At 44.7% G+C, this 25,083-nt stretch overlaps 1 protein-coding gene across 7 annotated transcripts in view; it reads right to left on the bottom strand.

The window, feature by feature from the left end:
- LOC118428459 overlaps window positions 1-25,083 on the bottom strand; it is a 51,760-nt gene that overhangs the window by 22,319 nt on the left and 4,358 nt on the right. For 6 of the 7 annotated variants that reach the window (XM_035838531.1, XM_035838529.1, XM_035838534.1 and 3 more), the window contains 12 exons: window positions 21,341-22,029; window positions 20,575-21,058; window positions 16,335-16,512; window positions 9,058-9,224; window positions 4,815-4,906; window positions 4,336-4,442; window positions 3,969-4,141; window positions 3,404-3,593; window positions 2,273-2,415; window positions 1,775-1,949; window positions 1,033-1,184; window positions 160-322 (listed from right to left, as the gene is read on the bottom strand). In XM_035838531.1, coding sequence (XP_035694424.1) covers window positions 160-322; window positions 1,033-1,184; window positions 1,775-1,949; window positions 2,273-2,415; window positions 3,404-3,593; window positions 3,969-4,141; window positions 4,336-4,442; window positions 4,815-4,906; window positions 9,058-9,224; window positions 16,335-16,512; window positions 20,575-21,058; window positions 21,341-22,029 — 2,713 coding nt within the window. Of the gene's footprint in view, window positions 1-159; window positions 323-1,032; window positions 1,185-1,774; window positions 1,950-2,272; window positions 2,416-2,573; window positions 2,589-3,403; window positions 3,594-3,968; window positions 4,142-4,335; window positions 4,443-4,814; window positions 4,907-9,057; window positions 9,225-16,334; window positions 16,513-20,574; window positions 21,059-21,340; window positions 22,030-25,083 lie in introns of all 7 variants that reach the window. The other variant, XM_035838528.1, reaches the window with a different exon arrangement.

Here is a 25,083-nt window from a genome sequence, read left to right as displayed (position 1 = left end):
CAACTCTAGATTGCAAAATCAATCATTAAATACGATGAGTGGCTCTTGGCACATAGGTATCGTTGAATATTTGTATAGATAGAACGTAGAAATATGCCCGTAGCTGCTTAAGCATATAAGTAATGCAAGTTTTTGGTCAGGCCTTCACGAGACACGTACCTGCAGTCCGTCTGTTCTTCAGGTCCGTCGAAGATGCGGTTCTCGCAGCAGATCTGTCTCCTCGGGTCGTAGGCAACATTGATGTTCGCCACCTTACACATGCCCACCTTCGCCTTGGTGCCTCCTAACTGGTTCACGTCAGCAACATACACGGATCCGGTGGCTGGAAACCATCCACAACAGTCAATACCCCTCAGAAACATTTTTCTACGAGAAAACCATCCACGACACTCAACATCACTCAGAAACGTTTTTTCTACGAGCCATGGTGAAAGTTTGCACGATCAAACTTTTGGTATTTTTTGGTGGTTGGAAACCATCCACAACACTCAATACCACTCAGAAACATTCTTCTACGAGAAAACCATCCACAACACTCAATACCACTCAGAAACATTCTTCTACGAGAAAACCATCCACAACACTCAATACAACTCAGAAACTTCTTTATACGAGCAACGGTGAAAGTTTGCAAACATTACGAACTTTTCATCTTTTTTAGCATCCCCTCAGTTACTATCTATGAAGGCCTGTCCTTAGTGCTGAACTACCATCCGTAGGACTACACATAATCCTCATTTTTGGTAGCGAAAGGGAAGCACATTGTTTAGTCAAGACAAAGGAACGTTAGGTATTTCGAGATCTGCCTACGGTACATGTCTGTCCTTGGTGCTGAACAGCCTACATATATAAGTCAAGTCATTCCACAAGCTACGGTGTAAATGTTCTGAGAACTAGTAACTTTGGGCATCATAAAGATTTATGATTTACCTACTACTAGTAGGATACCTGTCCTTGGTGCTGAACAGTAATCATCGGCTATAACATGAAAAAACATGGTATCCTTACGAAGTACCCGAAGTGACAGTATACCTTCTCGCAAGCCTGCGAAGCAATCCTGCCCGAAGACGACCTGTCCTCCGTCGCAGCAGGTCTGTGTGGCGGGGCTGAACGGGGTCGCGCCGCAGCATCTCTTATGGGGGTCTATCCCGATGGGCTCCACGAAGGGGATTCCTGCACATGTTCTGTTGGAAACGATGGATCAAGACCGACATGAAATATGGACAATTCCTTGCCCCCTTTTTGTGCTGTCTATGGCATTTCTGACTTTGATCCGTAAAAGATCAGACCACCAGTCAAGACTTGGTCGAGAATTAATGACGCAACGCATGCATTCAACAACATTGACATCACATAAACACAAAATGTTATAAAACTCCCTCACTTACTTACAATTTCGTCAGTGCAAAACTTAACAAAGCCTAATTGTTTACATCGCCTTTCCGGTCACATGGTTTTGAACCAATTGCGTTGAATAGGGTTGACAACATCCGAAAATAGCTCTGCAGGTTATTAAATTGAATCAACATAGTTTTCTTAGATTCACAACCTTTTCTTTCTGTATCGACGTTTCGGAAGCCGCCCTGTTGTCTTCGTCAGGGTAAAGAGACTTAAATCCTCGTTGCATTGTCATGTGATTATCACGACCTGGACTGAGTCACAATACAAATACGACGAGGATTAAGATACCTTTGCCCTGATGAAAGCAGAGAGGGGAAATAAGGTCTATACCTAAGAAACTATGTTTACTATTGGCAGCAGATCTTAAACCCACCTGCACTGATGTGTCCTGCGGTTGGCGTTATCGAAGAGCTGGTTCTCACAGCACAGTTGTCTGTTCTCGTCATACGCCACGTTGATGTTGCCGACCTTACACATCCCTACCTCCGCCTTGGTACCGCCCACACTGCCGCCTGGTGGCTGGAGGACTCCCACGTTCGGCTGATCAACTAGTGGACAGTGCAACACACGCATTTAGTAGTTCTAACATTTGTCGGTTATCGTTGTCTGCCAATTCTTTTGTTTAGAAGTTTATGCATATGTTTTTTAACATATGACCAATGCTTATATGTATGTATGTATATGTATACGATTGTTAACATGTGACCTGTGCTTACATATTTGTATACGATTGTTCACATGTGACCAGTGCTCATATATGTGTATCTGTATGTAATATAATACATAGATTGACAATGATAGTATATTAAGTGACAGTACAAATTTTTAAGATTATCATTTCTTCTATTTTACTCAACAAACGAATCCTCACCAGCCTGGTAGCAGTCCTGTCCCGGCACCACCCTGTCCTCGTCACAGCAGGTGTGCGTGTCGGGGTTAAAGGGCGCGGCTCCGCAGCACCGCTGGGCGGGGTCGGCGTTAATGATCTCCACGAAGGGGATCCCGCCACATGTCCTGGAGAAAACACATTTTGAAGTGTTGAGACTTTGCCAGGTTGAACATTAGAGCACAACACATTCTTTGTCACGGTCTTCCGAACTATTGTGTATGTTGTGTACGTTGTATATGGCGAACCTTATTTGTATCACGCATTAATGATCTCCACGAATGGGATCCCGCCGCATGTCCTAGAAAAACACAGAGGTCCGTGAATAGTTTCATCAGGTTGGTAAGTCTCTAAACAAAGAGACTCTTTTCACACAACCATTGGTTTATTCTTACCGACGTTTGATAATGTGGCGACGTTAATGTGAACCCGTCAGAATTGCCCTGAAGAAGGTGACAGACGGTCACCGAAACGTCGGTAAAAATAAACCAACGGTTGTGTAAAAAGAGTCTCTTTATTCAAAGCCCAAAAGTGTTGAGACTTTGCCAGGTTGTAAATTAGAGCACAACGCATTCTTTTCACGGTGTTCCGAACTTGGCAAATGCTGCATTGGGCACACAGCTGTTAGCTTTTCGTTGTGTATGTTGTATATGGAGAACCTAATTTGTATCAACAAGGCGACTCTTACTTGATACAGGATGTGGTTCTGTTATGGTTGTCGATCGCGAAGGTTTGCGTGAAACAAACAGTACTGGGAACAACAGTACCACCTGTGCCAACAACTTGTTTAAAACTCATCTCTACATGGCGGAGTTATCCGCGTCAGCATTGAACAGTCATTGAAAGACATTGGAAAGCATTGAAAGACCATTGGAAGACTTTTGGAAAACATTGGAGATACTGTAGTCGAAAAACCTTTGGACAACATTGGATCTTGGTCGAAAGATCTTTGGAGAATCACTGGAGATCGTCGAAACATCTTGGAAAGATCATAAAGACCATCGAAAGGCATCTACAATCATTGAAAGATCATCACAAGACCGCCAGGTCTGTCAATCTTTGGCCCTTCATGGTCTCTCGGTGGTTTCCCCTCTGTAAAAGGCCCACTGAACTAACCTGCAGTTATGTGTGCGTCTGGTGGCTCCATCGAACAGTTGGTTCTCACAGCACAGCTGCCTATTCTCGTCGAACGCCACGTTAATGTTGTTGACCTTGCACATCCCCACTTGAGCCTTCGTACCGCCCAGACGGTTGGCAAGTGGCTGGTTCTGGAAGCTTGCCGTGTCCAGACGGCCAACTGCAGCAGCTGGGCAACAGAACAACAGGTCGATGTCAGTTGGAATGCTGCCAGTACACTTTACAGCGCTAGGAGGCGCTCATGATCACGCCATATCTTACAACATGACTCTACCTGACAGGTTGTATCCATCGCATCGCAACAACCACTTGCCAAGAAACTATGCAAAATGAATGGCTTACACTTAAGTCTTTATGGAAGTCAAGGAATTTATATCCAAAACGACATTAGCTAATAAAAGATAACTGTTTGTACAAAAAAAGATTCTGTGTAACCACCTTATGTACACACTGTCCTTTTCAGGCTCCTTTATACCATTATTATTTGGCTGTCGTACCACCCGACCCCTTGCCCTATACGTTGCGACGCCTCCCCCAGACTTACCAAAGCCCGGACAGGTTTTCCCAGGATACACCCTGTTATCGCAGCACACCTGCGTCAGAGGGTTGAACACCTCCGCCCCGCAGCACGCGTTGGACTCTGGGTTGAAGGGCGTGTTGCCACAGCAACGGCGCGCCGTCCCGCTCTTCGGCTCCACGAACGACACGTCACGACATCTGGACAACACACGTCACAACCGTTAGTCATGTTCTCTACATCTGGCTACCAGAGGTCACAGAACAAACGATGGTTGTACAAGATGAGAACCAAGTGTTTCGTCATGAACTGAAATTTCGTCAAGCTTGTATGAAATCTCGAAGAAGAAGAAGACGAAGTGGCTTGCTCTATAATAATAAATCAGGCATCTCACCTTCGGCAATAAATATCGTCTTCGGCGCCATCAAACAGTTTGTCTCCACAGCACGTCTCCCTTTTGGGGTCGTAGTTCTGCAGACCGATGCCACGGACATTGCAGACCTGTTTCGAAAAAGAATAGCAAGAGTATGCTTCAAGGCCATTGTGGTGACAAGGTCGGGATATTTACCGTTACATTTTTATTACAGGACATACAGCCACTTCTTAAACAGAGGAGATTAAAACTAACACAAGGAGTTTACTTTTTCACTCAGACGATTCACTCTAGTTTCTTGTAAAAGAAGTTTAAAATGTTGATCAAAGCCATCAGCGGTCAGTTGCATCAAAAGGTCATGTTCATATTCAGACGTGCTCTCGACAGTACACAGAGACAAAACAACCGTAACGAGATATACGCCTGTTGAAGAACCCTTCCTCTCAGTCGATAGGGCTAGACTCAACAATGTGAGGTTTGTCAGAGGTTGTCACACCGACCTGTTGCTGCGAGCTGTCTCCGGTCAGACTGGGCAGCAGAGCTGTGTCTATGGCCGGATCGGAGGACTGTGCACCCAGGTCCGGCAGTGAACCTGAGAAGAGAGAAGATGTTACTTACCACGTGCACTGATAGAAATGTGGTAACATTTGAACACTGCAAGTTTGTCCTAGACTCTGGTAAAACTACTGACAGAAATGTGAGCACACTGTAATACTGCAAGTTTGTCCTAGACTCTAGTAAAGACCACTGACAGAAATGTGAGAAAACTGGAAAACTACAAGATCCTACAAATTTGTCCCAGACTCTGGTAAAGAGCACTGACAGAAATGTGAGAAAACTTGAACACTACAAGTTTGAATTCGTCCTAGACTGTGGTAAAGACAGAACAGCATTCGTCCATTGTACCTGTAACGTTGGAAGATCAAAGAGAAAGGTCGACACACGTTTTTGTTTCTTTTCTGGATAGACTTTCTAAAAACTTGAATGGCACTGAGATAGCAAACAGTGACCTGATTGGAGACATTGGGGGGATTTACAACGAATGGTACACTCAGTATGCCCTGTCACTGGCACAGATTCAAAGGTTTCTGTGGTTCAGCGGCCTAGCATAATGACATCTTCTGTAAGATACATGCTTTATTGGGTGACAATACTTCGGGCAATCACATGAACTTCTACAGTCAGTTTACTCAACAGAGATGGGCAAATGTTGAAGTTCATCTTCTGCTGCCTCAATTCATATCATGCAGCTGTAGTCAAGTCAATCCACCAAATACAAATACACATGCGATGTCTACGTTTGTTCTCTACTTAGTGCTGCACCCATTGCCAGTCGTATATCCAGTATCTGCCAACTTTCACTCAGTCGTTTTCTTCCAAGCGATACTTAGCGCTACATTTCCGCTGATACTACATGGTTCCCAAATACTTGAAAATCACTTAGCGACACACTGGGATAGCCATGTAAAAGTCACAGAACACCAGGAATGCAAACAAATATGATTAGGTCGCAGTTCCTGATCTCAAACAAAGCTTTGCCTGTCAAAAACATGTCAGTGGAGAGTACTTCTTGCCCGCGTGTGGGCGTACGGAAGACGGCTGCTGAGGCGAACAAAGGACCTTGAGGGTCGCAACTGTTGAAGACAATCGTCTGATCTTGACCCAGACTGGGGTTGCGATGTTGTACGTGATGAAGAGACCAACAGTTAGTTCGATAAGCCTGACATGTTTACCTTGCAGCGTAAACAAATCACGAGCAGAGGGGACATCACAAAAAAACACGCCGATGGAAGCCGGCGGCTGTTGCTGTTGAAACTGGAGGCATATGGAAGCCAAAACTTCACAGGAAACACGTCTTAAAAAGGGCACGGAAAGAAAAATACACAGTGCACAATGTTTTATCAACTGTTTGCTCAAATGATTAAATGTGTGCGGAAAGCAATAAACAGACCATACACAGCCATTGAAAGGTTGTGGACGCCTTCCAACACAGAACGGTTCATCAGATAAATGACTTTGGCGAAGGAAAGCTTGTTTATGAAACTTTGACCTTTTCGGTACTACGTAATCCTTAAGGCCTCTAGAACGCGATGTACACGTCTATGTTGACTATCCTGTCAAGGCCAAGTGCAAAACGATACGAATACATTTGTACTTGAGTGGGCTACTGAGAAACGGGCACACGTAAACGTTGTGACGTTCCAGTTGTTTATCGACAAACCATGAAGTCTTATAGTTTTTAATGATTTCCCGTAACAAGAGCCAACAACTGTGAAATGTAACGACAAAATGAAACGACCTCCTGGCTTAGGTATAACTTCACAGGGTATGGGAACGATGGCTTCCAGCTGGACTTACATTACGGGCGAGGGTACACCCCGAGATGAGCGTAGGAGGACAAAAATATTTCGCTGAAATCATTCTACGAATTCCAAAAATCCCACCCTTTCAATCAAAATACATGAATCTTGTGCTAAACGCTTTGGCATGAATGAAAAAGCACATGCACAATAATTCATAGTCTTTCCATTCTATGGACGACACGCAAATAGCAGACATCAAGAAACATCAAGAAAGCAGAGATTGACATCATGAAAACGAACGCACATATTGTTTTAGGGACATAGCGATGTCAGTCCATAGTTGAAAGTTACGGTGACATGGCACAGGCAGTCGCAACTGGCGTGTCTCAACATCTATAAGACAGGACAGGTATGACAAAAAACGGACGGCCTGAAGCATGGTCCCTAATCAATAGAATAAAATATAAGGAATGAAATATTTGACCATGCCCAAAACTTATCAATAATTTAAATAAACAAACAAACACATTTCTTCGTACTCAATTCTGAAACGATTAGCTGTTTGCAAACGTCTAATTGTGACATCGCTGATTGGCGATAGGGCTGTTCCGTGTCAACCTAAGTTGTCCACCCTTTCCTGACCTCCAGCGAAACACCCCGACGTTGCAGTCGGTGAAGGCCGGGAACCAATCAAGCGCTCGTACATCCATCATGTTCTAAGTGATGAAAGACACCATCAAATCCTCACGTAAAACAGTCGACTGGAAGTCGTCCAAGAAATGGCACTGAAACTGAGAAGGGTCATTCTTTCAAGTTGAGTTCCAGTTGTCTGTACTCAAAACAACTGTGATACTGCCAACACGGGCTGTCTGTTTAGACACTCAGGCCAACGTGACAGGCAAAACAGTCAATGAACATGGCAACAATCTCCCTGACCTTCACCAGAAGCGATACGTACTCAACAAGACGGCAAACAACTTTATTTGTGAGCAGACGCTGCCAACAAAACGCTCAAAGTCGTCATCGATCTGGTATTTGTAAGGAAACACCTCCATGCCATGCTTTTGGAATATGGTACTGAAACTGTAATAACGACGAGAAACGTGTTCAGTGAAACTCGTTGATATCAGCTTTAAAACGGGAACTGAATTCTCGAGTGGTACCATCTGTTCAGTAGTGCAAGCCAGATAGTTGTCAAAGAGAGTGCCAAGCAGTGACACCATCCCGCCACATGACTTGGTACCATGTTTTCATGGCCTTAAGCTGCCAGGTGTCACAGAATGCTGTTCATACTCCGTCGTCAAGATGGCTATGTGACAGATTGTCAGTCAGTTCACAACCCGCCTGCACTTGACAAGAAAGACAAAAAGCACCTTCACGTCAAGTAAACTAGCTATCCGTCTAGCCGCACCACTGACAGATCCGGTCCGGTCGTTGTGCTGAGTAACCTGTCTGATGAGCGGATCCCTGGCAATTGGTTAAACCTATGAGTCTGACATACCAATGTTAAGGGGCGACATAATCTGGTATTTGTGTGTGTGTGTGTGTGTTTTAACGGATTTCGATCTTACGGCATTGGAATGCACGGAATAAACAATAAGAAGACCGATTCCGGTGCGCAAACAAGGACGGTGATCATCATTGGCCCCATCAGGCTGACCATGAGCATCATGCATGTAGGAAATTTCCTCTTCCTTTTTCGCCTCTTCCTTTTTTAGCACTTAACATGTAAATAGTTTATGAAGATGTAGACTGACAAGTGACGGTCCAGGGATGATGAAATGCATGGTAGCATAACCCAGGTATTTCTTAGATCTTCCTGGCTATATGACTGAACGCGTGAGGTCAATATGGTAATCAGGGTGCTTGACGAGATTTCATACCAAGGGTAATCCTGAACCTAACCCTCTGACCTCCTCAATACCTCAGGCTCAATCCTGGCCTTTTAGTACATTAGGTCGGCTACCAACGACACAACAACATTATGTAGCAAAGGAAATAAAACACACTAACATAAGCAAAAAAAAAGTTTTCATAACCTCACACAACTGTTGCAAAAAGTTGTTTCCCGAAGAATAAAAACACTACCATCCCGAAGGTAAAACACACTGACCTCAGCAAAAACACTAAGGTGTTAAATTCACAACCTCTCACAACTGCAACAAAAAGTTGTTTCCCGAATAAAAGTTAGACGATAATAAGCGATTTGGCTAGGAGTATTTAGCCTCTTTGTTTACTTTGTATTGGTCCAGGAATATAATGGTGTTCACAAATATGTTTTAGTTACAGTATCTACTTGAAAACCATACACTTGTTGTTTGGATTTCTCAATACTGTATTCTAACTCCGTATAACCATTGGACATATGCACATGCACACTGAGTACAAGCTTTTTACCAGGTCATGAATGATTAAGAAGAGGAGAAGATCACAATCTTACCATCACATGACTTCCCGTCTACGACCTTGCCCCTGCAGCAGACCTGGGTGTCCGGGTTCATCGGAGCTTCTCCGCAGCATCTCTTCGGCTTCTCCAGCAACGTGTCCACAAAGAAGTGCGCTCCACACGTCCTGCACACGTTAATGGCCACATTCCCGGGATAGAACCTGTAATATGAAAGACAGTCGGTTAGAATCAATGGTACTTTCAATATCGTGCAAGGGCGAGCATCATCGTGCATTGGAGACTGCAGTAGACCATTCTATGATAGGTTGGAGAGACAGTCTCAGTGCAAGAGTCTCAATTTGTAGCAAATTTCATTACAACAATCTGATTAATCGTAGAAATGGTGCCAGTTAACGCGATGTCAAAATTCCGAACAAAATGGGTTGCCCTTAGAAACCCTCGGTGACGCAAAATGTTCTCCAGGCCTGGACAGGCGGACGTAGCAAGGTGATCAGATTTACCGCAGTAGACAGGCCACCGCGTCACTGTGTCGGCCTAGTAGATACATCCGCTGACATGGGTCTAACAGTAACGGCAACAACCTAACATGCGGCGGCAACAGGACCGCTTGAGACAACGCCAGAATGGCAGCAAAGGAAAGAAACCCTAACCAGACAGCCATAGCTCTTCCTCGCGATATACTAAAACATGTCCGGTATGCACGGCAAAAATGGACTGACGAATGCGGTTTGATTTTGTTTCTCAGTAAGAACCTGTTCTCAGCATGTGTCAAAGAGGCAAGGAACAGAGAAGCTGTTATAGTCATGTTTCTTTTAAAAGCAAACCCAACAGTCTTTGCTAAATTGATACCAGCCATTGGCGATAGTTAGTTCGTGAGTGGGGAGGGGGAGCTCAAATGCACCAACAGTGATGGAAAGGTCTTGAACTGTTGTAAGATAATGTTTGGATGGTGTTACAGTCGGCTACGTGATACACGGTACAACTAGAACGCTTGATATGTTTGGTTTACGAGCAAAGGATGTTGGAACGTCCGACAGTGATTTACGATTTGGCAGATTCCACACTAACGATAACTTAAGCCTTTTCAGTGGTGCTCGAACCAACTTCAGCAAAGTATTTAGTGTCACTTGTGATTAAGGTCGTCAACTCTATCCCCACGCTAGACCTTTGGACATGACGACCTTGACCTTGGCGGTTAAAAGCTGTCCAAGTTTAGACTCTGTGCTGTATCCGACATCTGTTCTTCATAAGAATTTTATCTTACTCGAGATAACTTGAACTGCTTTCATACTGACAGGCTTAAACACCCCGTCTACATGGAGACCAGAAATAATGTCAGTTCTAGTTCTAGACCATAGTCTGTAAACGTCCTGGTAGGAATATCACGCAGACGGAGGTGCGGATTTTAGTACATTTACGCACCATTCGAGCCCTTTGTTTTCTCCAAGTATCAGTTCACATGATTATTTTCGTTAAACACCTGTTGAACTTCAGATTCCAGATCAACGGTTGTCTGAAACACCTGACAATATATCAAGTTGCTTGAGCCACTTTTGTATTGCATCATTATCTAGCCTGGATGTCAAGCCTTCATCGACGTAGAGTAGTTGTAAAATTAAAGATGTAATAAGGTTGCAATACCGTATTTCTAATATGAGATTGGGAGTGTAAAGGACAATAAACTGTTGTCTTGTCTGTATACAGTATAGGAACAGACCACAACATATTTGAGCCGATTTTGCATCAGGTCTATACAGAACCCGGGCCTATCAGAGAGAACAGAGGTGTCTAGGTTTACCATTTCGCCACCCTCTTCCATTTACATGTGCACAATTATTAGTTGCCCTTCCTTTCATGCTCTTTGACCACTCACTTAATAATAGCAGTTGGAAATTCCTACCATTGAACCAGATATATATGTGTTTACATCCACCGAACCTTAACATGTTTTGTACAAGCACCTGCATCTGTTGTACGATGTTATGTCTACAGCGTGCGCCATACACTTTGTCATTAACGCGCAATTAACTCTCAATGTCTTAATTGAAGGACGAAATGTCAACTTCCATCCTTCCGAACGGTACGTGTCCTCTCAAGTGATTAGACAGGTTCAGAGTTTCTAGTCTCAGCTCAGACCGCTTTTATCCCGTTCATGTCAGGAGTCCTCAGAAGACCACCACCGCAACGGTTTCCGGCCGGGCTGACCTTCGGACATAATGTGAGGCTTTGGGACCATTTTGAATAGAGTCTAGACATCGTTTAGCACCGTCAGCGGTAAACTAATCTGTTGAGAAAGCACGGTGGCCTGCAGCGAGGACAATGTTTGCAAAATAGAACATTTCATCATCTATAGGCCTCCCGCCAAAAGACACCTCCTGGGCGTACACATTCCTTTTGTTTCTCACTACATCCTAGGGTCGGCAGAGCCGGATTGGTATCGCTTCTCTTCTGTTCTGTGCAACCAGTTGATGCCAGGGATGATAAATGGATATTCCATGCTAAAATAGCAAATCTCGCTTCCGGTTCTAACATGGGTGTATACCATGCGGTTTCCTGTCCAAGGCGGTCAGACATAGAGGGGCTCTGTTCGAGACCGTTCAAATCCGATTAAAACTTGATTGCCTTCACTGCATGCTCAAATATTCTTAGATTTTCAGTCTAAAAACCAAACATAAAGTTAGAACCAACCTTCACTGCCGGTTCGAATATTCGTATACAGAGTTTCCACCGGAAAAGCCAGACACAAAGCTAGGAAAGACAGGCTCTGTCTATGTCAGCACTACATTAGCTCTGTGCCTTGGGGTGAATTTCAGATAATGATACAAATCGTTCCTGTGATCTTGTCATTACTAACACCGCTGCGCGCGCCAGCACCTATTGTTTCCTACGAACTCGAAATATGCGAAGGCCAACAGTGTCTTATCTATACGGAAGTGATGCAGGGCGAGCTATGTGTTGGGTCCTGACATATGATATTTGGAAATATCTATGCTGTCGTTCACGTTGAACGACAACATTGCCTCATATGATGCCAGGACGAAATCAATTTCCAGATCTTTTTAACTACAATTCAGATTTTCATCTATATACAGCACAAGACATTAGGCATTAGGACAATTTGAAACATATCCAAGTAAAACTCGAATGTTCTCAATGACAAGTGCCCACAAATGTTCATCCTTTTCCTACACCTTGGTTGCTACTTTAGTTGTTACAGTTGGTTAAGTAGTTATATCTTACCAATTGCTGTTATTATAAGTTACGTTATTATCACTCTTATTCTATAATCTATACAGTTACCATTTTCTGATTAGTTGAATCTATACTGTCATTTGTTAACTTTGATTGAGCAACTAGTCACTAGAATAAGCCCATGGCTTTTTTTTCTCACCCTTGTTCTTTTTTGTTTTAATGGGCGAATAAATAAAACCAATCAATCAATCAATCAATCAATCAAATCAAAATCAGATGAGAATAGGAGCACTAACACATAAATACACACATGTATCTCTAGATACAGAAAAGCCATGCTTAAAGTATAAGCACCTACGTGCCCACTTGTACTATCGTGTGCCCTGAAAGATCAGGCAGACGACGTCACAAGGACGCGGCCTGTCAGGACAAAGAACCAGCCTCGTCCATAATGAAGCATTCCACGCATGAATGACCCTGTTGGCGAAACTTGAGCTAGCTTTCGCCAAGTCAGGACTTCCCGCGCTGTGCGTTTTGAATAAGGAAACGACGAGTGTCACTAAGCAAACTCAGCAATATTTCAACTTGGGGACATTTCATTTTACAAAGTTGACACAAGGGTTGACCCCGGATAACTTCAATAATGATACGTGCCTGCGGCTGAAACAAGCAAAGAGGTTGAAAAGGAACACCTTGACACAAGTAACCGCATATTGTCAGGAACTGGCCCCTTGCGTACAATATATGTATTGTAAGGACATTATGAATTTCATATTAACATCCGTCGTTTGAAACACAGCTAGCTGATTTTCAAATTTCATATAACGTTAACAATGCAAGAAATAATCTTTATCCTGTGTCTGGGCTTCTGTGTCTGGGCTGGGCTATATAATATAAGACCATTTGAGAAAGTCAAGGTGTTCATATCACTGAGATAGAGGATCAGGGGGGTGCACTCGACTGTCGACAACTTCACACAAAGACTTGGTTCAACCTTTCTGACGTTGTGGTTATCGGACAATGAAGGAACAGTTCAGGTACACTGCTAACGTTTACACATGGAAGGAGCGTGTCCGTTTACTAGTACTTCACAGGTGGGCTGGGACATTTCACGCCAGAATCGAGTAACGCAGAACAAACGGAACGTGACGAAACGTCTAGAATCGCCGTGTCTGGAGCTGCCGTCATGTCTACCGCTGGCTGCGGACAGGAAACCACCGGTCCTCAAACCCTTCCCGGTCTCACGAGCCGCGAACAGGAAACCACGGATTACGGAAATTTCCGATGCCCCAAGTAGTTGTGTATAGATATAGAGAGGAAGATAAAATTCTTAAGTCCCGTCCAATAAATCATGCAGGCATCACCGAGCATAAGACACGTGAAGTTTGTTCTACAGGGCACTTGTGTCTACACTTAAGTAGTCATGAAACATGATCACATCTTCCCTTGGTGTTTTAAGTGTGTGATTTTCGGCTATAAATAACCCACCGTTATCAGTCACCGGGCTCTCTACATTTGTTATGGCAAAGTCTAATTACTGCTTCATATGTTTACTGCGCAACGTAACGTAAGCGGACAAAATATCTTATAGATCAAATCATTTGACCTTTGCTGGTACCCTAGAATGCGGAGAATGTCTGCAAAATATGTTAATTTGTATCTTAATTAACATGGGGTTTTAGTCCTTCTACATGAGAATAAAAACGTGTTTCTTGATAGGAGGTCCATCGCGAGCCGGTGTTCGTTTGTAGATGAGCCAGTAGCGATTAAACACGCCGCACACCCTATAATTACAGGTGAGAGAGATTGACTTCTGTGTCCGGTCCGGACGTGAAAGCCTCCATGGCACCTGGGAGATCTCACCTGGGTAGACGGAGCGGAAACCGACTAACATTCCACCTGTCCAGCCCGGCCTTACCTTAATCTGGACACGGTATGCTGATTGGCCTAAATTCATGCCTAGAAACATTAGTCTCTATCAGACTCCGGTCTGGCCGAATAGTAATAGGGGACGTTGGCCCGATAAAACGCCTAAAACATTTTAACAAACAGCCGAAACCTAACCTCTGCTTGGAGAGTAACTTTGGGCAAGTTAGGAATAAAATCCTAATAGGAGTTAATTGACCTAGGAGTGAACTGTCCGGCCGGCGTATAGCTGGATGGACTGCAAAAGAATGACTGAAATCCCATGGCAACTCTTTGGCCAAATTATTTTCTTTTTATCATGCAGCAGACACGTCTGCTTTTAGGCTTTAGAAACGTCGAGAAAAGTTGAAGGAAGACTTGAGGAAATACCATAAAAGGGTAAATATTTGCGGGGATTTAATTAAGCGGAGGAAAAAATGGTGTATTCGCGGTTGTTTTACGTCATCCTCACACTCAGGGTTGACAATCACGGCAAAGCCTGTGAAAACAGATGGAGTCCCTCTGACGACTCTTTTTCGCCTTTGCGTAGGAGAATGTTTTACGTTCGCGGTTGAAAATGATATGCAGGGTGTTATACTGTAAAAGGAGAAATGTTCGCGATGATTTTAATTTCATGGTGCCAAGAGGTCACCGCGAAAACCGTGATCATGAAGCCACCCCTTTTATAGTACGACGATAGAAACAGCATATCGTTAGGGTTTTGATAGGCGGACTCCTGTTACAAGATACTAATCATACAACCTATACAAATTGTGAAAGTAAAGCTGACCTGTTTTGCGGTATGCAAGTGTAATAACTCAATGTCTTTAGCTACGAAAACGGGGAATTAATTTCCTGAGGGACAATTTCAACAACAGTATCTTGGTATAACATTTCATCAATCTAAAACGTTCTTCGTCTTAAATGCTAGAACTTATGACGGCTAAAGTGTCACGTGTCAGTGCCCAGTCTCAATATTCATTATCCCGATTGTTGTTTCTATGTACTCATGTTCTTTGCTTCTAAAAATAAACGTTGGAAAGGAATTTCCTGGGTTCACTAACTTCACTTATCAGCGCGTATCAAACCTAAGCTGGGCTCGGTGTTCTGTAACAACAGGCGTTTTCCCAGGAAAGAGTAGTCAGGTAAACTGTGAGATTTCATTGCGATAGAACAAGAGCTCTGACACTGCGATTTCCCAATAAACACCATCTATCTATCTATCTATCTATCTATCTAAGAGCTATTACCAATCCGAAAATCATGACCATAGCGTGTCCAGATATAAAAAAAACGGAAGCCCTGTTGCACCGCCATGGAAAGCCGCCAGGGGCTCTAATAGTTTCTTCATCCTGCCAGCCTCTAACAACATACTAAATACCATGAAGGCCCATGCACGACAAGTTATGCTGTCCACCTACACACACACAAGGACAGACACAAGTACCATAAAACATAACCTTCTTGACGAAGGTAATAACCAGAACCCTCATTCAAGTCACCAATGGGGCCGCGTAGCACAGTGGTAGTGTATTCGGCCCGTGATCGAGAGGTCGCCGGTTCGAATCCGCCTGCCGTGTTGCCGGTCTTGTGCCCTTGGGAAAGGCACTTTACACGACTTTCCTCACTTTACTCAAGTGAAAATGAGTCGTCCCTCGGATAGGACGTTAAATGGAGGTCCCGTGTATGGGGAGAGCCATACCCCATGCACGTTAAAGAACCCCCACACGTGCGATGGTGCGGTGTGCGTTGGTGCAAATCCTTCTGTCGGAAGTTGGTGATTCACTTCAAATCACCCGGATGGAGGCCTGGCGACCTCTGTCTCGTATCAGCCACATGGTGATCTACATCATTCACCCGGACGGGTGTGTCACCCCGTAAGGGGCGGTATAACCCGTCGTTGTACGAACATGTGCGAACATGTATATAGGGCTCCCTTGGAAATCAGTTACTACGTTAACTGAAGGGACTACCCTAAAGATCAATATATAAATAGAATGCTTTGATGCAGCTTTCACACAGTGAAGCAAAGATGGGTTGAAAGAAATCATTTTTAGGCCTTTGCTACAAGAACGTGGGTGTCCTTATAAATCAAGACCTGTTTTCTGGGCCACTTCGTGATCCTGTCCTGTTCTGTTTAGTGTCGTTTATTCAACAGTATCCTGTGGGAAGTGTGCGGTACAATGGGTGGTGAGAGAAGGGCGGTGCCTGACCTGTTTCCACAGCAGATCTGCGTGGCTGTCTGCCGCCCGCCCGTGTTGACGCTGCAGCCGCCCGTCCCGGCCTCCTCGCCCTCGGGTTTGAAGGCCGGCTCCTTCGGCGCCTCGGAGCCCTCGGGATTCGAGTTGTACGCCCCTGGGTCCTCGCCTTGTTTCGTCTGCTCGGCCAAGTCTGCAGGAAGAAATGGGTGTATAGATCAACCAATTAATTAATTAATCAATCAATCAATCAATTGATCGATCGATCGACCAACCAACCAATAATTTAAACAATCGATCAATCTATCGGTCAATCAATCAGTCAATAGATCAAACGATGACTCAATAGAGATATCACGTAGTCAAACTAACCAACGAAACGAATTTACCTAACTAGAAACTTCAAACCTAGTTAAAAAATCAGCCAACCATCCAATGATAAAATCCCGAAACATATAGCTACGTACATTGGAATGCAAATAATCACAGTGTTTAGAATCATTGCGAATTGTCAATGTCCGTCATCTTGTTAACGTCATTAACGTCAAATATGTTATAGACAGATTATTTCCCTGAACGTAACGTGCCGTGATTCAAACTGCATGTACCGACGTGTACAGTAACATTTTCCTGAGAATCATGGGTACCTCGAATGACCAGTCGCCATATTGGATCCACCGACCCCACCAATATGGCGGCCTCTATAACTTTTGACGTCATCGCGGAACACCTATTATCAAATTAGCGGAGTCACTGTCTAGCTTGATGGACTTGAATTTAGATCAAGGGAAAACTAATAAAATTAAGAAGGAAAATATCAAAAAGAAGCACATCCAGTATTCAAGAAAATTAGAAATAATGAGTCTTGTATCTTAAGTCATTTCTCAAAATGCATTCATAAGTACCCCTCTCTTACACACCAACGTGTCCATTCCGCACCCTTTTACAGTTTTACTCTTGAGATGATATATTGCACAAGGCCCGCGTGAGGTGAACACCACTGATTTGTGCTACAACGTCGGTAATTGCTGCGTGTATGCCAGTCTCAGGGACTCTTATCTCAACTATAAAAGAATGTAAATAAGCCGGGTCTGATAAGAAAATAAATCATGTTCCCCAGATGGCCGAAGCATGTACTTATTATAGTTATCCAACTCGTGTCATTAAATGTTTGGGATAGTCCTAAGATGGCGACCTGTGATTTCTACGGTTCAAACGTGGCTTCTTGTATCCCGGCCAAATATTCAATCAAGTCAAGATTCATGGAAAGACGGCGGAAAACACTGGCGATGTACAAGGCCATACTTTCTTCCCCTGCCACTGAGATATGGGGTGGATCGACAATGACACTTGACCCAGATACTGACAGAGTGGAAAGACGACCGCGAAGTTGTTAGAAGATAGCATAAATACAGAAACAGCAGGCACAATGGCCGATTGTGCGACATGGAGGTCAGCAGATTCTCGTGTTTGTGAATGGATGGGGACAGAGAGACAACGGTATGTTTGTTCAGCTTCAGGACTGAAGAGGGCAGGGAGGGCATCTGAAGCAGCCCAGCTGGCCCACTGCAGGACAAAAGGGAGGGCAGCAATCAGAGGTTTCTAATGGGGAGAGGGGGTCTGGTACGACACTGTTGGGGAGGCGGGGGGGCGGTTATTCTAAATGTTGTCATTTTTCGGTTTTCTTCTTAGCTGTAGCCCAACATACGATACGTACGTGAACGAAGATACAGATGCTCACGTTCTTACTGAATCGTATGCCTACGACTAAGTGAGTTTTGCTGCCAGAAGCCAACCTGTATTAGCCTAGCATATGTATTCCTGATATAGCTGCCGAGTCTCTTTCGGCTTCTTCGTAATATTTGAGAGGATCAAATAGACTCGGCAGATAAAGGGGGGAGGGGATCCCATGCTAGGCTTATACTTGTAGGTCTGTTCATATCAAGTTAAAAGGATAGCATGAATGTTGTGGTAGCTATAGTTTAGATCAGAAACTCCAATAAGCCTGTCCAGACGTGTACTATGTACAGAGAGTCCCTTTGGTCTCCATCGCTATCCTTTAGACGCCTGGGCAAGGAAAAACAGTTTATTAGAAAGAATACCACCGGCTCTAGTTTTCGAAGTCTGCCATCGTGGGTGGTAGGACGAATTTCCAGGTGTGTTTTGAAAACAAAATCTTGTTGTTTTTTGCTGTGTATCATCATCGACGGCTGGAGGGAACAGTCATTAATTGTCTATTGGGGAGACATATAAGAGATACTAGTAACTACTGGAATGAATCACAACGAGTTGAATTGTACTGCTTTTAAAAATTTCAATCATGAAATCTATATCTTTGCTGCATTAATTTTATGCCATCCTTAGCTCCTCCTTCATTTACCTCAAAGAAAGCGACCTGCCTATTGAGCTTCTTATTAATAGATACACACACTGGCTTTAACAGTCTTTTCAATCTGAGACTGAACCATAATGCGTTACATATAGGTCAATGGATTCATTGCAAGTAGGAGACCGACTTGCACACAGCTTTGGGTCGTACCATCTTTATAACATGTACTGACATGTACTGTGCTAACACTGACAGCCTCCCTGTGGCCAAAAATGGCCGATTTAGAAGTGATTAATGCTCTTAATGAGTTCATTTGGGAAGGAACCACACACAGCATTTTTCATGACCGGAGCAGATTTTTGTGCTGACAAAACTACTCATTACCACTAATAATGTAAACAATCAGTATTGAGTTGTTCTCTCCGTGTTGAATACAGCTAGGAAACGGATCGTTACCCAGGGCAAAAAATCCTAAATATTCCACTTTCCCAAAGCTGGTCTACGTGTCCCTTGTCCCCTAATTAAACAAGCTGGGAGCTGGAGGCATTCCCTGCAACATTTCTCCTGGCTTTGTGTTGACCTCCGTGTTGTCACCGCAAACATTTTTCCGCGTTGGTTTACATTTTCCTAGCAAAGCTCACATTTATTTATTTGTACTAAAGCCGGTTTACTTATCTTAGTGATGGGATGGAGAACAGGCTGGTCCGAGCGGAGTGGACTGACCTCCGCAGTGCACCTATCAATGTCGTGAAACTGGAATAATCTTAACGGTCGTGCTGTGACAAGGGACTGTATCTTTGAACACATCTCATCACGGCTACAAGACCAAAAGACAGGAGGGTTAATGGATTGACCTCACTTGTCAAACGTTTGAAGATTTGGAAGTGATAATGTCATGTTTGTAGCATCCATTGACGCCAAACGTTTTCAGTTAGAAGATCTCAGAACAATGGCAACACAATACTGAGTAAACGGCCTTCCTGTGGTGACTTATGTCCGAACTGGACGAAGTGAAGATTGGAAAACACACTTTACCAAGGACAAGAAAAGAGATGGGCAGAAAACACGTTACCAGTCGTTAGTCTGACACAAGAAGCTAACAGCGCAAAGGTTCCCAACGGAAATGGAGCTTCACCCGCCTTATTAGAACCCATTTAGTATGAAATGAATGGTAAACTGTAAATGTTCTTTGATTGGAAAGGGGGCAGCAGGGTCGAGGCCAGGGTCTCCGCCCCACTCTAACCGATTAAATCAAAGCTGAGATAAGGACTGGAAAAGGCCAGTCGATGTCACAGTGAGGTGACAGACAACCCACAGTAAATGGACAAGTGACTGTCGATCCAACTCGAAGTGACTTGTGTCGTGAGGTCTGCCAGACAGACGGCTGAGAACATATCTGTTTCGTAGCCAGATTGATGGGCCTGTCTTATATGTGTTGTTGAATCAGTGAGAGTTCATGTTACTTACACTTATGTTGCTTATCTGAAGGAACTAGGCAGTATACGTTAGGGTGAAGGAAGGCCAAAAGCGTAGGTGTTCACATGATGATGTCATTGATGGGTGATCAGCCAACATACACAGTTTCGAATCTCTTGAATGTTTAAAGATCATTTAAATATCATTTCAAAGAATATTAATTGGAAAGGTTTAAATGTCAACTCTTCAAATACAATTCAATCTCTACAGGATAAAATGTACTTCCGGACGTTTCGAGTGACATCCATCACTCTTCTTCAGCGTCACTAGAATGAACTGGCAGAACATAGTTTACCTGGAATATTGAATATTGTTTACCCGAATGTCTAGTTTTCCTATACGTAAATATCACGACGTTTACTTCCTCTGAAATTTGAGAATTCAATTTCAAACGAAAGGTTACCATTCACACAGGTAACCAGATTCTGACTGAGATGAATGACAACTCACCAGATGCAGGCTTGACACCCGGCGCGTTACACTTGGTCCCCTGGAAGACCTCGTCCTTGCAGCACACCTGCTTCTCCGTGTTGTAGGCCAGGTCTGCACAGCATCCCCACACGGGGCCGTTCGCGGGCACCGTGGACACCTTCTTGTCGCACCGCAGGCACGTGTACTGCGACTCCGCCCCGTCCTTCAGCTGCCCGAAACAGCAGTAGTGCGTTTTCGGGTTGTAGGGGGTGTTGTCGTCGCCGCAGCAGTGCCAGCGTGGGTCGGTTTTGGGCCGCAGGAAGGACACGTCGCCGCATTTCTGACACACGTTGTCGTCGTCTGGTCCCTTCAGCACGTCCCCGCCGCAGCAGGTGTGAGAGGTGGGGTTGTAGGGCAGGTCCTTGTTGCCGCAGCACCACCAGGACTGGTCGGAGGACGGGCGGCTGAACACGTTCGCGCCGCACCGCTGACACACGTTCTTCTTCTCAGAGCCTTTCCGAACCTTAGGAAACAATGAAACATGTATTTATAGGGCAAAATTGTTTCACTTCTGAATAGCTGTCCATAGGTACAAAGCCTTTTTTTTCGGTTTCAGGAGCTTCTCTGCTTGCTGCCTTCATTGAATAAACATTAAACTATATAAGGAAGATATACCGGTGAAAGACCGGCTTTAAAGGGTTATGATAATAACATATTTGTCGCCATAAATCCTAGTTAAATGAAGAGGCTATGTATTTGTAAAAGATGCATTAAAAGCCAAAACAGACTCGTACAACAGGCTTACCTCGTTAAAACAGCAGTGGTGACTGTTAGGGTTGTAAGGCTCCATCTGAGGTCCACAGCACTTGTATGACGGCTCGGAGATCATCTTGCTGAAGACATTGTCTCCACACCTCTGGCACATGTGCTCTTTCTGGGACCCTTCCTTCACCTCGTGGAAACAGCAGTGGTGAGTGTCGGGGTTGTACGGCATGTCGTTCTTCTTCCCGCAACATCTCCAGGACGGGTCCGACCGGGGCTTGCTGAAAACTTTTTTCCCGCACTTCTGGCACGCAAATTTCTCGTCCGACCCTTCTTTTACCTCGCCGAAGCAGCAGTGTTCTTTCTTGGTGTTGTAAGGCTTGTTTTTCTTCCCGCAACACATCCAGTCGTCAGCCTCCTTCTCCGGGATGGACACGACGTTCTTTCCGCATCGGAAGCAGGCCGTTTCCTCTTCGGGTCCCTCCCGAACATTGCCGAAGCAGCAGTGATGGGATTCGGGATTGTACGGAACGTCGCGTTTTGATCCACAGCACCTCCAGGTGGGACCGTCCTTCGGCATGGCGAACATTGTCGAGCCGCACGTCTTGCATATGTGCTTGTTTTCGGCGCCTTCCTTGACGCCATCGATACAGCAGGTCTGCGTGTCGGGGTTGTAGGCGATCTTCCCCTCCTTCGTAAAACACACCTCGTTCTTCTCCGTCGGTTTTAGGCCTGGAAATCAAGACGAACATATCGTGATGTATCGCTATCACCTTGTTATCAAGTACGATTATCATAAACATCTTACAAGACGTCTGTTGTGCGTGACAGGGACAGGATGCTCAAAATAAGCAAACCACGACGGAGGAGACACAAAGAGTGTCTGTTTTGTTTCATCTCTTACAGACATCAAGAAACAGGAAAAGCGCAATCGATGTACGTCTAAACAATCAAAACCAATCCTGATCATGTAATAAATCCAAACATCCCCCGCAGTTGCAAGGTCGGCCAAATTCTACATGTAGCTTTGAATGAAAGTACTATAGCAAATGTAATCTTAGAACCCCCGGCCAGTTACTCGTGTGTATGTAGGCTTCTAAACTAGTGTCAGTGACATGTGTCTGCTCGTTACACAGTACATTCTTCTCACCCGCACGAGAACAAGCGAGGTGCTTTGGGCACACTTGATCATTCAACCCCAACATTTCACACACTGCTCCAGGGCAGCACCATGTGTTTTATCATATATCTTCTCGATCGTTCCACAGAGGCCACTTTTGAACGAAACCGAGAGAAGGGAAGTCCGTTGTCCTTCTTGGATGTTCTCGAAACTTCGGTTTCGAGTGGCCTCTAGAGGAAGGGAAGGGGATTCTAGAAACCGCCAGGGTGGTGTGTTGGAAATAGCTCAAATGTTTACAATCTTCTGTGCAGGTTTTGCTTGGCTCATGTCCCATTGGTTTGCTCTGGAAGCTTCCGTGTCGACATCGGGTCAGCCAAGGTAACTGGGGCAAGACATTCTTCCTGGGGTTTACCTCTATAAAGGCACTACCACCGAACAGATGCGACCTTCGCTCTCAGCTGTAGATCTGGGTCTGCCGGGCAGACGTCATCAGTTTTGCAAAATTATGAGTAAGTCCCTGGAACCATGACAAGGCTCAAGACAGCAACCCCTGATGTTAAGAGGAAATACCTATCGAATTGTTGAATAGCTCTAGTTTTATCTAATTACCATCCTACTTTGACAAACAGTTATGAATTCTAAAACAGTGTCCGCAAAATCCAGTTCGAAAGAGACATTGCGTCAAACTAGTTCGTTGCACAGCCATTTAGGAAGTACCTCCGTGCTTTTTCAAACTCTAACTCTAAATCATCGGCAGTAACGAGGTCAGTGCCTCATGAGCACCCATCAGCGCGCGCCCCGACCTTGGCTCAACTGGTTTCTTCATCATTAGAGTCCCCATAGGGAACGCCCGGCAGCATGCACGACAAAATATTCTCCAAGCAGAGGTTGAGCCGCGGAGATTTAGTAGTACAGTAGTCGGGATTTTTTCCGACTCGCTCCTGGTAGTGAGAGGAGGGAGGCGTTAAAACTCCCGACTACTACTGTATCTCCGCGACTCAACCTCTGCTTGGAGAATACGACAAATAGCGACAGGGTACCCTTGACACCAGGAAGATGAATTAATTTCATCTGTATCTTTTGTTTTTTGTTTTACTTTTCTATGAAGCATTTGTATCCGGCAGTCTACTACAAAATCTTTTATCTGTCTGCAAAATGTTTGGACACATTTTTCACTCTAACGTTATCTTAGGATTACTTTGAATTTGGTATCTCGTGTATGATAATCTCATAAATGCTGACATTCCATGACTAGACAAACACTGTCTAAAGAAAGGGCGTGAGAGGGACGTCGTTTATTTCTATACATTGTGTAGTGTGCAGTGCACAGGCAAGTACTAATCTCACTACTGAAGATTTTGAAACAGTTGTGTAAATTGTTTGACCAGCTTACGTATCGAATTTGGCGAGAAAATATACTTCACGAAAGTCCAGCTGACGGAGTACTGTTGTGTGGACGAACCGCGGGTCAAACTTTTTTTGTCGGCGGGTCTCATTTATCGCACGCCCTGCTATGCGTAACATCAGCAACCCAGGCCATCTTTGGTGGTCTCCCCGGAGATCCCACTCTGTCTTGTCCTGTCACAGAACAAACGCCACGAGTTCTATTGGCATTTCGGACCGTCCCCAGTGTGACGCTGGGCCTAAGCCGACTGGGACGCTCTGCACGCACTCTTGGCCGCTACCGTCCCTACTAAAGAGCTTTAGCCTAATCTCGTTTAGTACTGCACATTTGCCAGGGATGGGGGCTGAGGTTTCTGCGGTTAGAGGAGACTAGACTTGCGGGGATGATCAGAGGGCCGCACGAGGCATTTTGCCACAAGTTAAGGAGGGTTGACTGTAAAGAGGGAAGAAATCGAGAATGAACAGTACTAGAAGCAGACGTGAAATCGAATCGAAATAGTTTAAAAATCGACTGCACCATGGTTGATAATTGGAGACTGTTCTGTTTTGGAGGTCATTTTAGTAGGAATGTCACCTCGTTTGCGAATGATATGACGGAATGTATGTGACAGGCTCCGCAGAATACGTGTTATTTGGCAGGACATACCTGTGGCGACCCTGCCCTAAATGTGATGACAGGTAGAAACACAAACACGCAGCGCCTCAGACCTGCCCTAAGTGACATGTCAAAGAGATAGGATCTTTTCTGTAAGTCCCCCATCCCGTGCTAGAGTTACGCCTCCTTTCTCAGCCCCAGAAATAGCGTTCTTGAGCACATAAGGGGATCCTCGACGACCGAACCATAACGCCTACTGTACATAAAGAAAGCAGAGCGTGGCTTGTTTTTAGACCAGCCGGGCAGACCACAATGGCTCTAATCCGACTTACAAGGGCGAAAACAAGACGTCTGGGCGATTATGGAGAGAAAACATGGTGGTTAACCTGGGGACCAAAAAACTGCCGACCCACACTCCACAGATCACGTTTTAAACCTGTCTGTGTCTGCTCACATTCTTGGTGTGAAAACGGAAACCGCGAACAGATTTCCGAGCTGACTTCTCCCATAATTGGACCTGCCCTTGGGGATGAATTCGAAGTCTGTGAAAATAATCAATGTCGACTCTGCCCCCTGTGTGAAAGTAATGGGTGTGTGGAGGCTGACATTCGCGCCCAGAACTGTGGTAAGGGCCTGTTCACTAACGCTACGAACATGTCCCGGGTCT

The sequence above is a fragment of the Branchiostoma floridae genome, chromosome 13 (genome assembly GCF_000003815.2).
Source record: "Branchiostoma floridae strain S238N-H82 chromosome 13, Bfl_VNyyK, whole genome shotgun sequence".
Taxonomy (NCBI): Eukaryota; Metazoa; Chordata; class Leptocardii; order Amphioxiformes; family Branchiostomatidae; genus Branchiostoma; species Branchiostoma floridae.
Note: the sequence above shows the minus strand (reverse complement) of the source record. Positions and strands in the feature narration are given on the sequence as shown.